At 39.1% G+C, this 17,974-nt stretch overlaps 1 protein-coding gene across 1 annotated transcript in view; it reads right to left on the bottom strand.

Annotated features, from left to right (window-relative positions):
- The window catches only part of EMILIN2 (elastin microfibril interfacer 2), a 30,767-nt gene that overhangs the window by 5,886 nt on the left and 6,907 nt on the right, over window positions 1-17,974 (bottom strand). The window contains 4 exon segments of the mRNA XM_029959388.1: window positions 202-240; window positions 795-1,127; window positions 7,159-9,093; window positions 10,650-10,825. Coding sequence (XP_029815248.1) covers window positions 202-240; window positions 795-1,127; window positions 7,159-9,093; window positions 10,650-10,825 — 2,483 coding nt within the window.

Below are 17,974 nucleotides of genomic sequence, written 5' to 3'. Positions count from 1 at the left end.
CCCTTCTCCCCCGCCCCATATTTGTAAAGTATGCAGGTTCTGCTTTGATGTGTACATATAGCAAAAATCGGGCAGATTTTCCTCAATGCTAAACTTAAATACTAAAAATCAGCACTTTTTTTCTTTCAACCATGACTTTCCAGGGACTGAAATAAACATTAAACACCTGTGTGAAGAATTTCTAGGAAACAATCACCTTACCTTGTGAGTCCGTGGTAGGAGGAGACGACTTTGGATATCCTACAAAGGAGAAGTAGTATGTGTGACTCAGTACATAGCAGAGTTCATTATGACCAATATCACTGCAGTCTTCTGAAAAGATCCTTGGTTACTGAACAGCAACCTACCCAAATAGCTACCAAACAGCACCCCTTATGAAATGCTCAATTATCATTAAACTGGGGTGGTCATGGCAAAGAAAACCAAGTTATTACTTCAATGTACTAAATCCACTGCAGGAATTATGGAAAGAAAAAAATAATTTAAGTTTCCCTAGTGGCAAAGACTGCTGTAGTTACCAGGGATTTTACATCAGTTCTGTTGACCTCATGCTTTGTGCAGCCTTGGAAAAGCAACAAAACTGGCACTGAATGTGTTTCTCCTACTCCTATAGCCAGCTGCAGGCTGCAAAGGCCCATTCACAAATCATCTCTGCTGTAAACCCATCCTCAACAGTAAGGAAGGTAAAAGTGGCTGGTAAAGCACAACAGATCTCAGTGTCACTTCCCTAGCCAGACTTGGCATGTCCATCGCACTTAGTTGGGAGTGATTCACTACCAGTTTGGTTCTCTCACCTGGTGCTCCAGCATACCCTTCAGCAATGGGCATGGTACTTTGACCAGCCTGACCATCCGCACTTCTAAGCCGTCCTCTTCCTGACATCAAAACTGTGCCAGGAGGCCCTGCCTCTCCAGTCTCCAAGATGATCCCGGTTGTTCCAGGCAGAAGTGGCACAACTCCTGACCCTGGCAGCACTGGGCGTGGAGGAGGTCTCAGCTGTGGTGGCTGGAGGGGGGTCCTGTGTCGAGGGGGTTGTATCCTTGGCCTTGATGGCAGCAGGGATATGCCAGGATGGGGCTGCACGGGTGGCCTTGGTGGCAATGGCTGCCATGGTACTTCTGATCGCCCTTTGAAATGATGAAAGAGGAGGAAAGATACAAATTTATTTGCCTAAAACAGTAAATAAAATGGCACAGTTTTGTAAAATAAACACTTTAAAACAAAACAGGGCTCGGTTGGAGGCCACCTGTTCCCTCAGACCCAAGACTGCACTGGCAAAACTCCATTCCACTCTTGCAGTACTATAGACTCCCCTCTTTACCAGCCTGTGTGACACAAGGAAAGGACAGTCTGGGGACAGGACAAGCAGCAGTCAAATAACCCATGAACAGTCATTCAACCACTAGACCAGTTTTGACTTTCTGCACCAGGCAGGGTGTGTATCACACCTACTCCCACCAGTACCTTCATCTCCACTGCGTGCTCTCTCTCTCTCTCTCTCTCTCTCTCTCTACTTTCACTTCAGTTCTGCTCAACCCCTCACACCCACTGCGTACTCTGCAACTGTGTACTCACATAACTCCTAGCACAAGGCTGACTCTTCAGCATGACCATAAAGAAAATTATCCACAGCAAAAAAAAAATCAGTAATGAGCATGACTTATGAGACTTTTTTTCCTTACTTTAAAAAGCAATGAACTTAAAATTCTAAGTGCTTCCATTACTAATATTTTCTGACAATGAAGGCAGAACCCTAGGATATAATCTACCAGAAAACTCTTTATTGTTTAAAGTGAAGAGATACCATTAAAAGACTTTTCCACTAGGGTAGCCAGCTCATATGACATCAGGGTTGAACAGCACTGACATGGTTACATTTGTGTCTGGTGTAGTTCTAAGCCCTTTACAGGAATTATGACATTCATAAAAATGAAGTCCTAGATGACATTTAAGGCTGAAATGTCCTCCCAAGAATAAAGGTGAATTACATCTACACTAAGAACAGAAATCTACAAATATGTAGATTTCAGCAGATGCAATGACAGCTTTTATATAGAATAATTAGAATTTCATTCTAAATTAAACTTCAGCATAGGTTACTCTGGTTAGGTGCAGGGAGCAATGTGAGTTTCTGTGGAAAAAACCCCCATTGCAAATTCATCTGATGAAACTTATCAGACTCTGACGTGTCAGAAACATGTCAGAGATGCTTGCCATGGTCCACAGTGGAGACCACCTCTCTGAGGTCTCAGTGGTCACAGTGAAGCACTTCAATTCAGCACAGTCCAAAATCAGCCTGGGTAAATTCATCAGTGGCTAGGGCTAAACCACCTGGCTGTGCCTAGAAGCAGATTTGGTGTGAGGCTTCCCCTGGCTCTGCTGTGCAGCTGGGGACCCCAGGAGGGCCTTAAGCTGCTCCTTGGGGCAAGAGCTTACAACCAAGTCATGCAGGTATTGTCCAAGACGCATGGCTGGGGTTTGGACAGTGTCATCGCAACCACATGCTGTTTTGTGACTACTCAGCACCTGCACTTTACCCTTGTGAATCCCATTTCTTGTTTTCAGTCTCATGAGAAGTCCACATAAGCCTTCCAGAGTACTGGGAGGATGTCTGAAGTCATAGTCTCACACCACCTGCATTCATTTGCTCGATATAGCTGCTGGAAATAAATCTCCCTGAGCTTTCCTGGCTGACTTTCACTGTCATGAGAATTGAAACTTACACAGGCAGTGCACCACAAAGCTGGGCTAAAGCTCTCTTGGTAACTCTGTTCACAAGGCAGAGGCCTAAAGAGTGAAATGTTCACTTTATACAGGTTAAAATTATTTTCAGAAAAATCCCAAGATTAAAAAAATCTTGGAATTTTTTTCAAAAAAAAAGCTCTTAAGCATCAAAGTGAATTGTTTAACAGAATTATTAACTTAGTAGAGACAACTTCTGTCCACAGCAGCATCAATTTAGACCTTCAACTAAGATCTTCAGATTAACCTCACTCAAAACACAAACTGACAAAATACTTGGGATGCATGTACTTGTCATTTCTTGAGTCAGTTATACTGAGCTTTATTAAGACAATTATTTGAAATTACACTGGGAAAATGTATACATTTATATGTTTGTTTTTCTAGACCTTTAAATAACAATCAACAGCTGAAATCCCATATCCTGAGCAAACTGCCTCCTTGCACACAACATCAATACTGCAATACCCAGAATTATCCCATCTCCGTAAAACTAAATCCAGAATCACCTGCCTAAGGCTCAACTTAAAGTAGAAGTAATTGGATATGTGCGAGTTGAGAGTAATCTGGTCTGCCACCTTTGCCAACCTTTTGGCCTCTTCTACTGAGATGCATCATAGCAAGACAAAGTACCAATAAATCACTAGATAAAGATGGTAACATTGGAGTCAACCTATTCTGACACTGAATTCCATAACACACATTGTCAATTCACAAGGCAATGAGAAAATGAACCCGTGATGAAGGTTGGGGGGAATCTAGCTGGACCTGCTTTAACTTTGCTGAGCAGCACATGAAACAGAATCTTCCTCATCATCTTCCCATTTGTCTAGGAATGCAAAGGATAGAGTTGAGATCATTCCACAGCTAGGAACACTAACACTGTCCTCGGCAGAGATGGTCTTGCTGCTCTGGCTGTCATCACTGCTGTGAGTGACAATGTGGTTACCATATCACATACCAGCGTCTTCTCTCAGATGCTCATCCACAACTAAAAACTGAAGGAAAGATTTTCCTCCTTGGTTGAAAATAAGACTGCTTTTGTTCTCCTCTCCCTTCAGTTTGTTCAGACAGTCAGCTTTAATCTGCAAGTTACTTCACTGAAGGAGCAATGATTTGCTGGGAAGGACAATGAGCAGCAACCTGGATGCATGAGGTGGGTGGACCTTTGGGATATATTTGTTTCTAGAGTATCATTCTGCTCTGATCATGCTCTCATCAGTCCCCTAAACACACAGAAACAAAGTGTATAAAGCAAACTAATGAGTAAAGGAATCTGTCACTGCACCCACAAGAAGCCAAAAAGGCCTCATGTGAATTTTCTTATAGATACCAAGGGGATTTTACAATTACGCTAGGAAGCAGCATTTTGCACAAGCTCACAGGGAGCCCAGAGGAATTGACTATTATGACTGTATGACTATCACACTGCAACATTAAGATTTTTATGTTGTCTTTTATTGATGTTGTAATGCAGAGCACACATTTGGTTTCTTAGACCATAACTTCATCAGACAACATTTTGCTGTTGCTTTCAAAACCCTGCTACAGAGACAATTACCACAGGAATTGCAGTTCTCGTCAAATAACCGTAACCAAAGCAAACTGCACTCCCAGCATGGTATCTGGCTACAAGACCACACTTTGATCCCTGGAAAACTTCATGGACATATATGAATAGGCAGTAATTAAAAGAGACCACTGACTTTAACACGGCTTTCAGTTTCGTGCCATTTGAAGAGCAAACGTACTCACAGAGAGGCACAGACTGCAATGAGAACAACTTACCCTACAAGATATGGAGCCGGGGGCAGCCACCATTTAGTGTGGATGAAAAGATACAGGATCATACTACCTAGGAGAGCACATCATGCATGGTCCCCTAAATGCTTAGAGCAGACCACCGCCTTGTGTGAGGCAGGACATTGCACTACCTTCACCAGGAATTATAACAAATTAAATGCATTTCTGGCCCCTGGGCTCATATCTGATGTACAATCATTCACTGGCTTGTTAGTTTGGATTGAGGCACTTGAAACCCCTTAATAAAAACATTTGGAAGAAAACATAGCCATATTCCTAAGATCACTGTCATTTGACTTTGCTCAGGTTTACAGTGTGCTGGGCTTACACTGCTTGATGAGATTTTATATTCTATTCCTTGCAATATATCCTTGCCTTACTGCCCTCAACAACTTTATTAGTAACAATTGGATTCTGTTTCGGCCCTTCTGAAGTCAAATGACATCATTTGAATGTTACAATATGCTGGCAAATTGTGCATAAGAAATTCTACACTGATCCAAGTCCAGGACTGTCAGTCTTCCTTTCAAATAACGTTGGTATCAGAGACAATGCTGCAGGTCACAGATGTAAAAATAGTTTAAGCCATACCCCAACTCACATTACAGCGTTCCCAAATCACTTCCAAAAAAGGCTCTTCTGCTAAAATGTTTCTGCAACTCCAGCTTTCAAAACTTACTTAGACTGTTGTGCCAGATAGTGTTATTATAATTGGAAACATTTGGGAACTGAAATGTGTGCTTCACAAATCCTTCAGAGGCCAGAGGCACTCCATAGCAGCAAGGGATGCTCAGAGTGCCTGCACCCCAGATCCAGCAGCAGCATCCTTCCATAGACTTTTAGCACCCAATGGTAGGTGGAGAGGTCTGCCCTAAAGCAGCATTATTTTATGGAAAGCCAGGTGTGCTGAAGCTTTAATACACTGTAATAGGGGCTGAAAAATGCAACCCGCGAGGTCACTTGAACATCTGCTTTAAAGAGCAGAAGAAAGATTACTGTGTGTATCTTGGACCTTTCTCCAGTGTCATTCCCTAGTGCAAATTAATTTTGGGCAACATGGATGAGAAACAGGATTACACAGATACATCATACTCCATTTTAATGGGGATTTGCAAGATCTAGGAGTAAAGGTCCTAACCCTGTTGAATTTAAGTCAAGATGACACCAAAAGAATTATCTGAAAATTATGGACCCTCTTCATTCCTTTTCACTTCTTCCTTTAAAGGAAGAGAAATGTATTTTTTTTAAATTTCACACAAAACTTCTCACCTCAGAAGGATTTTTGCATCAAGTAATGCAATACATTTGGTTTTAAACAATTAAACAAAAGAAACACATCTATTATAGGCTTTCAAGTCTCTGCCTTGGAGTGAGAAGAATAGTTTTCCCTAAAGAAATTAGTTTCAGACCCTTCATGAAGCACGACTTGTCCATTCAAGGACAAGTGCTCACAGTCTTGCATCTGATCTCTCCCAACCACCATCAGCTGCAACAGCCCACAGGCTCTTTCCTCAGCACCTCTCCTAATTTTAGGCCAGTCAGAGAAATTTGCCTCTTATTTATCTCATACATGTACAAAATTAAAACCAGAAGCATCAACCAGCTGAGGACTGCAGTTTCAAAGCAGTCTCCAATTCTTATGTTTCTGCGTCATGCTAGCAGAAACAGGAACTCAGCTTCCTTCTGTAAACTTTGACTCTCTCAGCAAAACAACCCATTGCTGAAATTTGGAGCAAGAACTGCAGAGGGAACAGAGCGGCTTTTGTCAAGGTCCCTAAACCTTCATGGCAAGGTTCACCAGCATGCTGAGGTTACCATTTCACAGCATTTTGAGCCAAAGGGAATGTGCCCCGACTTCTCATCTGCTCTAATGCAAACTTTAAACCACCTGCGGAGGTAGATTCGTACTAACATGTTGCACTACCAACAGAAGTGGCTGAGGTGTGAAAACAGTGCCAGCTGGGGTCTGCCAACTATTGCCAACTACCTTGTGGGAATGCAAACTTCTGTGAGAGCTATGAAGAAGAATTCTTATATTGCCATGTCAAGATATGCCAGAGCTTGTTTATGAAAGTTCTAGATCAAAGAGTTGGTGCTGAATTATAATCATTAACTCATGCTAAGAACACAACTGAGAAAATGCAGGGATAATATGTATTATCAAAATAAATTTGAATTACTCTGACTTGATTTTCTCCATTTACTTTTCAATTTTTCCTGAGGCATGCAGAATAATCTCACACAACAGAATAAAACAAAAAAAGAAAAGAATTAAATCAAATTAACTGCAATAAGAGCCACAGACAATCATTACTATTCAAAAATACTACTTTTCCCACTCTCTTTATTCTGTCTCAAAGTAAATGTAAAAGCATGTAAGACTTCTTTTTTGGTTTTGGTTTTTTTGGAGGATACTTTTAAAAGCACTCAAAGTACTCTGTGGTATTCTAGAGCAAAGAGCCAAAATTAGAGTCACTGTAAAAACAAAGTAGTAATTGTGTAATATTAAGTTTTCCCTCCCTTGTTTAGCTCCTTTATAAAAGTTTCAGAAAGGAAAGCCAATTGAAAAACAAACAAACAAAAAACTGGGAAAAAAAAAAGGAAAAAACTTACTTGTGTCAGACTGAGATTTCAGCACATCTTCAATGCCTGTGGTGATTTTGGAGACCTGACTATGAAACTGTTGGACAGAATTTTTGAGGCCAGAAATATCTGTGGAATGAGATGCTATAGTTCCATTCATTTCATGGATGCAGTTCCATAAGCTGCTCACGTGTTTATTCAGACCTTCTTTTATCCTCTGCAAGCTATCTGAGACAGAGTCCAGCTTGCCGCAAGCTTTTTCAACATGTGAGACTCTGCTCTCAACATCCGAAACACCCGCCTGGATACCTTGTGTCTTTTCTTTGCACTTGCTAAGATCATTCAGGACATGGTCATTCAATTGTTCTAGCCTCTCTTTCACTTCACCACAGCAGCTCTCACTGGGATGAGCAGTTTGATTTGCAAATGTCCTCTGCATTTGATCAATTTTTCGGAAGACACCTCGTTGCGTTTTTCTACATGTGGAATTGACACCCAGAAGCTGCTCCTTGCAGCTACTCAAGCCATCTTGAAGATTTTTCATATCTTTATCGATGACATTTAGATTATACCGGAATACACGTATGTCTCTTTGCATTTTCTGAATGTCACGTTGGTTACCCTTAATTAAGTTCTGTTTCTCATTAAGAGAGTTATTTAGAGACTGCAGAAGAACAGAGTTATTCTCTGTTTTCAAAAGCAAGTCACTGTACTTGTCGTTACAGTTTTCTAGCCGTTTCTGAAGGTCCTCCATACCTTGTGGTGCAGACTGACATTTCTGTCCACAGAGCTGTTCAAATGACAGTAGTTTGTTCTTCAGGAAATCAATCTCTGCTGTAAATTGCTCATTTGCAAATCCTGCGTCACTGGGCAAGATGGGCCCAGGGTTCATAAACATTCCATCCGGGTCCGTGTTATTAGCGATCTCTAAAATAGTGCCACCCAGCCTGACCTCTAGAGCCCGCAGCTTTTGGTCAAACAAGTCTCTCAGTTCATCTACCTCAGCAGCTATAGCACCGCGGAGAGTTTCCTCAACGTAAAAGCAGTGTTCTTCAGCATTTCGTTCTGTAATATTCATCCTCGCATCAAGCTCCTCCAGCCTCTCGCCAAACATGTCTTCTAGATCTGGAGTTGACAATCGAATTATTTCATTATCTATTCTGACATTCAAGATCCTATGTGCTTCCGCAACTCTGTCAATCTTCTTATCTAAATCTTTTATCTTTTGGTCAAAGTCATTTCTCTCACCCTCACTGCAACAACTGGAGTCGTTTGACGGAATCTGAGTTCGGAGAGTATTTATTTCTTTCCTCAAATCATTCTCTTTTCCTTTTATAACATCAAGTATCCCTACACAGTTATTTTCATTGTCATCACACTGCTGTTGAATATCCTGTAGTTTGTATTCACAGGAGTTCTTCAGATCTGACATTTTCTTTTCAAATCCTTCCATTATTTCTTGTCTGAGGGACTCAAATTTTGAGTCTATATACTCCTGATAAATATTGTCACTGGGCATTGTTATTGTAGGTCCTTGTGCTGCCTCCTGCAGTTGTTTTAATTGTCCTTCATAGCCTTTTACTTTTCCATTCAGTTCCTCCAGCTCATCATTCCTCACCTTCAAGGCTTCTTTGACCTCAGCTAGCTCAGACTTTATATCTTCCATTTCAAAATCAATAAAAGGGTCTTTTTGATCTTTATTGTTGTGGAGTCCAGGCAGATGAATAGCATCTGTTTCACCACTAACCGCACTGTCAGGCTCTGGGCGGTCGTAAAGGTTGTTCAGCCAAGTGACCAACATCTTACTAGCATCTTCTTGTACAGTCAACTTCAGGTTTTCATTCACACCTGCCACGGAGGACTGAAGTTCAATCACAGATCGTGTAAGTCTAAACAATTCATCCTCAAGAAACTGCATTCTCTTCTCATATGCTGGAGCCTCTGGCACTTCCGTTGGTTCTGCATCTGTTTCACAGAAATAACAGACAAGATCTGGATGTAAATATTCCCACTGTCACTTGTTTTAATCAGCTGTGGTTAATTTCACTTTTCTTTAAAACCAAATAATGATTTAATTTGCAGAATGCTTGTTGCCTTTTCTGTTCTTGTTTTCAGTAGTTTATAATTAACACATCACCAAAACCCCTCCAAACTAAAAAGTTTTAGCACATTGACCAACTCCTGTCAAGATACAAGGGCAATAAATAAACTGGCAAGCAGAACTGCCCTTCTTGTTCAGCAATAAATCTAAGCTATAGTATATATAACAGACCATTATAGATCTATACACATCACAACACAATCACCTTGGAACCACTGCATCTCCTATAACAATAAATTTGCTCCCAAATTCCCACTTCAGTGGCAGCCAGCCATTTATTTGCCTGAAATGGATTTGTGCTCCAGTATTTTACTGAACTGGGGTCCAAATATAAATCCCATATATGAGATTATGAGATGGGGTTCTGCAAGGTACTCCAGTTACCACACTCGCTTCATATGCAATTCTGGATGTTCAGTTTCAGGCAAAATGTGTGACAGTTGCAGAAAATCCAGAACAACAACAAAAAAAGAAATATTATGAGACGTCAGGAAAGGATAAACTTCAGGAAAAGTCAAAGTAATTTTTTATTTAGTCTAGAAGAGAATGTTTTATTATCATCTTCTGGAAATAATGTTTTAGGTGGGCTAACAAATTATTTTAAAAGGTTATTTTTAAAGCAGGTGTATAATCTATAGGACTAGTTTGAAAGCATGTTTTAAGTGATTCAATACATTCCATTACACAGAAAACACATGTGGAAATCTGACTAAGCGCTATATATGACACTAATCTCCAATTATGTTGGAAAAAGTCCTTCAGAAGGAAACATCTGTTTATCATTTTTTGTTAATGGAGAAAAGGCATAATACAGCAGTAACAGCACTCCTTCTTGCCCTTTCAGAAGACAGTATCTTACACAAATGTCATTTATTCTTTAAAATATTCTTTGAGGAACTGAGGCTTATCCTTACTTATTCCCTTACTCCTTACTATTAAGGCAGGTAATCTAACATAAATCTGTAAAATCTACACAACCTTGAACAAAACACTGTGAAACTGCAAGGGACCACTATGTATAATCAAAATTAGTACCTACTGTGGGGTTTTTTTGTTTTAATAGTAGTTCTTATTATTATTTTTTTTTCCTCAACATTGGAGAAACCACAGAAAAAAAAATCCTGTAAATTCTCACAAAAACTCCAATCTTAAAACAAAGATTTTCTGGAACCCTGAGTAGTCAGCTGGCATTTCCAGCCAGCATTCTACAGTCCAACCCTCTGTTATTCTTCAGGAAATTCTCTGTATCAAGACTGCTATTGCCTGGCTATTATTTTGCCACCACACAGCGTCTTCCATACGGCATTTGTACCTGCCAGTAGTTGATTTCAATAGAAACCATAACGGTTCTTATTCTTAAAAGACAGAACAAGAAAGCAGACATATGATCACGCCTACCAAAATTCAACCCAAAACTTACCTACGCCTTTCTTCACAACAGCTTTAGCTGGTGTTGTGGGACGTCGAGCAGTGTTTGGCTTTTCTGCTGGTCCTTCCCTGCAGTCTTCCCCTTTGTACCCAGGACAACATCTCCATTCTAGCTCTGTCACTGTCTTATATGCAACTGTGTACCGAGGTCTGAAACTCGTTCGGTATCTGCCAAAACAGAAAGCATTTTAAACGACCTATAACCTAACCAGCTATTGGAATTAAAGTAAAAATTAAAACAGGTTTTGTTATTTTTTTTCCCAATGAAAATCAAATATTCACGATTCATTTTCTGCTTCAAACATCAAACGAACAAACATTTCTGTCTAGGTTTTAAAGTTACCTGCACCCAACACAGTCATGTCAGGAAAAACAAATATTGGCATGGAATAAGGGCTTTCATGTATGAGCAGAGGGATAAAATGTTGTGGCAAGTGAAGATTCAACTTCTCAGACACCACTGAGAGTAACAGTGACCATCAATGTATTATTCTATAAATTCAAAACCTTTTTCCTCTAATAATTGCTTTTCATTCCAAACCCACCCACAGGGCTCTTCTGGACATCAAAAAATGTTTCTGCCCACTTTGTTCCACTTGTCTTTCCACAGTCTTCACTTAAACCATTCATCAGCATGCATATGTACAGAGCAGTCAAAGTTGGAAGGGATATTCCAGAGGACAAAACGCTGTAAGCATGAGTCAGACAAGGACATGAAAGAAGGAGTCAGATGAAATGCTAAACCAAAAAAGAAATCAAGTCTTTCCTACTTCATTAGTTAAGCTGAAAAGGGTGTGGCAGACAAACCTATGCACACATTATGTACATACAATCTTGAGCTTCCCTGATTAATCACTTTCTTTAACCATAGACTTCTTCCATAGCTTTCCTTCATACACACACTGCATGTTCACCTGTGGTCAGACACTATGGTATCCCACCAGACTATAACCAGAGGCCCTGCTATTTTATAAAAACTAAATCAATTTAAGGTACAGCTCATTTCAGCTTGAGAGAAGAGGAAAACGAGGAAAACGGGGATTTGCTACCTGAGCTCTATAAAATTGTATTTTTGGAGCACAGAGAAACAAAAAATCCCCATTTCTCACATGAATTCCTTTCTCAGAGTAAAACTAGCATCACGCTACTAATGTCCCTACAGCATTTTCAGATCTTTTTTCCTTCCTTTTTTCCTTACAATTATTTCAGATTATAACAACAGGTTGCACTCATTTAATGAATGACAGGCTCACTTCACAGCTGAGATGTCTCTAAAATAGTAATACTGGCAGAATAAATTCAGAACAGTGGCAAAGGACTCTACAGAAGCTCTGCAACAGATTTCATCCATAGCCTGTCTGGGCTCATAGGGAGTGTCTCTTGGGACAGAGAGAATACAGTACAGAACAGGCACTAAGAGCAGCCATACTATCACACAAAAATCACCTACATACTTCATTAAACACTGTTGTATTAATTTGCAAAATTCCTTATTGGTTAAAAAAAAAACAGTATTCAGCTATCAAATGGAAAGAGTTAAATTCTTACACTGTGAAACAGTTTCTATTCAAAGTGACAGAGTGAGAGTTAGTTTAACTGTTACCCTTCAAAGCTCCTCTTGCCACCGATGCATTTAATTGCTAAAATAATTCCATATTTTTTTTATTCAGCATATTTCACCTCCAGATACATAATTTTAATATAATGTCCCACATCTCACAGACGTATGCTGTCCCTTTTCAGTAAGGTGGTTAACAAACTTGTGGCAGGGTGGTTAAAATGTTTACTACTTATTAAGAATTTTTTTCTTTTCCAACCACACCTTTCCCAATTCTGCCACAATATATTCTAATTTTTGTATATACTCAGTGTTGTTTTGCATTATTAATTTGTCTATGACTTCTCACTTAATGGGAAAAAGTTACTTTCTGGGCCAAGAGTATCTTATTCTAATAAGCCTCTCGATTACAAAGGAAAGCAGGGGCAGGCTATGTTGTATCTCTTGTCTATTAGCTGGTCATAACTACAGTGGTTTGCTGGGGCTGTCAGCTTTTCAGACTCTGACTCGGAGCACGTAAACTCAACGTGGGTTTCCAATCTTTTTTTTAACCTTCGCAACACCATATAGGAAACAGCTGTAGCAGCTCATCATTTCTTCTACAATTTTCACTGAAACATCTGCTGAATCCTGCTTACAAATATAAAGTACAGACATCCCCAAGGTCAAGTGCTTTAAAAACTAAATAGAGGAGTGCAACGTAGAGGGCACCACTGGGAAGAACAATATCCCGGCCACCCAGGAACTTCCTCTTCCCTCTCCCTTATCTGAAGTATTAAACCACATCTTGTCAAGATAATTTGGGTTTGAATCCTTTCCTTCCAACTAGCTGCCAGAGTCAGGAGCAACAGGATTAGCTAGACACTTGAGTGTTTTGAAGTGGTTTTGAGAGTCATTACAACCTCTCTCACAACTACCACATTACTGAAATGCAAACTTTGAACTTCCAGATCAATGTTCACATGCCGGAAATGGTTGTACATACTTTTCTCTGATTTCCATAAAACACTTAACTGCTCCAAACTTTGTGTGTGTTCCTCTCTATACTTTCAGGGTCAACCTCCTTCCTGAAAATTACAATGTTTTGATTATTTTCAAACACCTCTCTATTTTCCTAACAAAGTTTTAAGAATATAGCTTAAAGTAATTTTATAAAAGGAATAAGAACTAGTTTTATGCAAACTGTGCACTTCTTTGCTTAAATTACAGAAGGAGGATTTTCTATCGTATTTTTGACAAGTTTCTCTTTCTATTCCTTCTCTATAGTCATACTCATCAACATAGACACCTTAAGATGACTTCAATATTCAGACAAATCATGAGACACAAAAGAAAAATATAAACAAATAAAAAGAAATCAAGCTTAATATTTCTCATATGTGAAATTTTTCTAAACTCCATCTTAAAAATAAAAAATAAGCATGTTTGACATTCTTACTTTTTTTTGTTTCATAGTTTCATGATTCTAGGAGGCATAAAATCCCTCAATATGATTTAATAAATTATCTGAAATGCAGAATAATTCTCACATTCTAAATTATAAAATATAAACACTGGGCGTCTACACCTTTTAAAATGTTGTAGCGGTCCATTTCTTACAAATTCTTGCCAGTTTGAAAACTTAAGCAAATACAAAAATTGGATCTGTTTTTATTTCAGATATGGCACATCAAATACAGACTAACCTGAATCCTAAACCACAATTCTCCTAGAGCAAAAACAAGCTAGAATCAGAATATTTCAAAATCTGGATCTAGAACAGCTTTCATATTTCACATTTTGAACTATGCTAACAAGAAGCTATACTCATGGATGGCTCAGAAATTAAAGTTGGATTTACTTACCAAGAACTATTCCTTCTCTATACTGCCAGTCCAGCTGAATGAATCATAGAGCTACTCCCATTTCCTCCAGGAAGGTTAGTCATGTAAGGCTGGGAAACAGGAACTTACAATAACACTTTTCTAATGTAAATTCAGTCAAATAAAAATTTCTTAAAAATCACAGCTTTATTGATGCAGCTTCTCTACTAATGATATACTTCATACAGAGTTGTTGTGCAAGTCACCCATGCAAGGAATGGTGCCACTGTGCCAACACTGTCCAGCTGCACTGATAAATGACAGTCACCAGCAGGCATCCAGCCCAAGGGAGATTCTCAATCATATATTAAGTTTTTTAAAGCCAGAACTTTGCTTGCTCAATGAATTTCAGTGCAGGAGCTGGAGACTTCCAGGATTTTGCTAGGATATAACAGTCTAACAGCATTGAACACAATGTATTACTGGTTACAGTTCTAACAAAACAAACCATAGCTTCCTGCAAGGGACCACATCCTGGGAATAATTTGTGATTCTATGTATGGGAAAGACATAGGACTGGGAGCTACCAGAATATACAAATCAGACATGTCTTTATTAAATTCTTCAGTATTCTGAATCCAACCGCTCACTCATAGTCACAGCAAATGCATAACATACAATCACAAACATACAAAATGTAAAAAATGCACTCCTGTAGCCAGAGATACAAAATGTTGGTTCCCTATGAAGCGTGGTAGAGTTACATGGTTAGAATGCATCATCAATTTTCACATCGTGTATCTGGTAGGTGTGAATCTTTACAGAGCTATCTAGTGAGGCAATTTGGTCAAAAGGGTTCACAAAAAATTCAGAAGTCTCTCAAAGAATTGAGGCTCCGCTTTAATGCCTTTAAATGCTGCAACACAATTCAAAACCAGTAAAACATCAAATCTTCCTACAGTTGACTTGGATTTCTGCTATTCATGTAAGTGTTACTAAACACAATTATTTTTACAAGTATCTTAGAGATATTTTTAAAAATGGTAATTTCTTACATGGTTAAAAGTTACATACAATACACCAGCACTTACTGCGCCTAGTCACCTCATCCTCCTGTGGACCTTCAGTCAAAGATGATGGTTGTATCCCCTTGATGAATTGAGCTAAATACTGTAATTGAAATAATTCTCTCAACAGTCTCTAATCTTTCCTCACAACAGAGAAAATAAGAACAGCTGCTTTTAGGAGCATTGCCACAACAGGTTTATAACTACCAATGCCTACTGTCTTCACCATGAATTCAACATGCTGATCAAATGAGAAAATACATTCAGAATGCTAAAGCAAATCTTCACTTTTAATAGCTAAGTGTTTTGCAGCTGAAATAAAGTTGTACTGGGTGACAGTAGCATTCAAATATTCCTCCTCTTTGAAAGAGAAGTACATCCTTAGGAAAATGCTTAATTAAAACTTCATGTTTGCTGTAAATGCTAGACATTTTGACTAGGGAATAAGCTATAATATTCTCATGGTGCTAAACCACAGAAGGAAACAGTTAACACTGATATTTGGAATGTCACCTAATAGCGATAAAACAAATCAGAAACATTTGGACAAAACTGGTGGGAAAACATATGGTTCAGTTCTGGAACTAGATATTAACACTCAACCTTTTGGGAAATGCAGTGACATAAGTGGCACCACATCCTCACTGTGAGGAAGGGACTGTTGACTCAGCATATGTTTCTACATAAGCAGTGTATAAAATGTTTATTCTGAGCACAAAGCTTTAAGGTTGGTCCAAAATTCTGTAGTGATTGGAACAAGTCCCATACTTCAGCAGCCTGAAAACTGCTGTCTTATTAAATATAAGATAACAAATCTTCAGTATTTCACAATTTTATTGAATGTAGATTCATTCTTTGTAAATTATATAGTCTGATAGTTATTTTTATCCAGTCATCTAAATTTCCAATATAGATTGCAACGGGAGTGCCAAAGTAGCACACAGACACTCTCAGAAATACTACCTAGATGCAAATGTACTTTGACCAAGCATTTTTTATTTTGTAGGTTTATACTACACAAATACTAAACTAGAACCAGTTGATCCCAAGTTTTCTGTTTCCCAAGACTGCAGGCCTAACCGTAAGCCCTACAAATAGTGCCAGAAATCTTAGTTCCACTGAGATCGTGGGAAACTTCCAGTGGTTGTCTGTAACAGCAAGTTTCAGCTCTCCTGGATTTCAGGTGCCTCCTGTGTAAGTACGGACAGGTACTAGTTCTCTGTATTTCCATGATGGTCAACAGAAATAGGCAATACAGCCAGCAGAGTCAAACCTGCATCTCACTGCATGAGGCTGCATCTCACCCTAAAGTCATTATTTACATCCGATTACCTACAGAGCATGCTGGACACCACTGACTTGCATTTGAGTCACCATTACTGTATGTCTAAGTTCCCATGCTCATATTCATCCCTCCGTATAAAGGGCAGACAACCGAATTCAGGGTGAGTCAAACCCCACCTCTGGATTTTGTTCTTTTATAACCTTACTACTGCACAGCAGCACTGGCAGTTAGCTTGTGTTCCAGCCCACAGATGAGCTTAATTTAAGAAAAATGTGTCTTTACTAAGAGTTTATCCTAAGGCATTTATAGCAAGCAGTGAAAAGATGTTTTGACAGGAATAGAGTAACCTACAGAAGTCTAGGTGTTAAGTGAAAGAAAGACATCAAGGCCATAATAAATTCCAATTATACAATGCAGCAAAATCAATTTTAAAAGAATCCTATTGCACCCCAAAATGATTTTCCATTTTGATCTGGCATTAGAGACACTAAGCTGCTTCTTACAGATAGACTTAAGAAAATCTTATCTTTACACTGCTATTCTTCCTTTAGCTGGCTTTTTTTTTTTTTTTTCAAAATTCACATAAAGTAGGTTAGTACATGTCTTTGCAGGCACTGGGGTCTGAGGAATTACTTTTTTTTGAAAAAAATGCCACTGACCTTACCCACTAGTCCAATGTCTGGCCCAGTCACAGCCATCTTAATTGAAGATCCTGAAAAGTCATGGTCAGGTCTATAGATAACATAATAATCAGGACCTAATAATTGTTATGAAAAGAAATCACAGAGTGACTAAAATTTTTTTGTGCTGGGAAAAACACAAATTTGAGGCACCCCTGCGGAAAACATAAAACTGTGACAAGTACCACTAGCACATATGACCAAGGAGGCTCAGCTTCTCTGGGTTCGCACAGGTACATAAGGGAGCTTCTAATAAAGTTTTCACTAATGTATACTATAGCATGGCCAACATTTGTTCCAGATCTATTCTGAGCTAAATCCTGAATAAAAAGCTGCTGCTGGCTGAGAGCATTAACAGGGACTGAAACTCAAGGAAAGCAAGGGAATAAGTCAAAGCACTACGCATTCACAGAAACACAACTGCCTGCTGTGTACATAACCAAGAAATCACCCATCCAGGTCATGGCAATGACTGTTTTAGTATCTGATTACAAAAGTAATTTTACTAAATGTTGCATAAAACAGGAATGAGCATTAGAGACTAAGTGCTTTTTTTTCCAGTGCTTATTTTTATTTGGTGTCTTCATGCTACCTGAAAAGCATGATGGAAGAAATTGCTAGTGGGCAGAGACCTGGCACAGGTGACTGTATTACTCCCTCCTGCTAGGAAGGAAAAAGTTGCTTTTCCCTACATCTAAATAAAACTGTTGTCTCACCTATTGGTGCCAGGGAAGGAGCAGACAATCATGGTGCCCAAATCAGCTTGTGACAGGCTGGTCTCTCGCACACAGTTCTCTTCAATGCTGAACATTATTTCAATGAATCTGAGAGAATCCTGAATTTTACTTCAGAGTTTGGGTGGTTTTTTCAATAAGAGAGGCAGAAGATTACAGGAAGCATTAGAAGACAAAAACTTTCAACTATT

Source organism: Manacus vitellinus, unplaced genomic scaffold (assembly GCF_001715985.3).
Source record: "Manacus vitellinus isolate BGI_N305 unplaced genomic scaffold, ASM171598v3 scaffold_1_pilon, whole genome shotgun sequence".
Classification (NCBI taxonomy): Eukaryota; Metazoa; Chordata; class Aves; order Passeriformes; family Pipridae; genus Manacus; species Manacus vitellinus.
The sequence above is the reverse complement of the archived record's forward strand: the minus strand, read 5'-3'. Positions and strand labels throughout refer to the sequence as shown.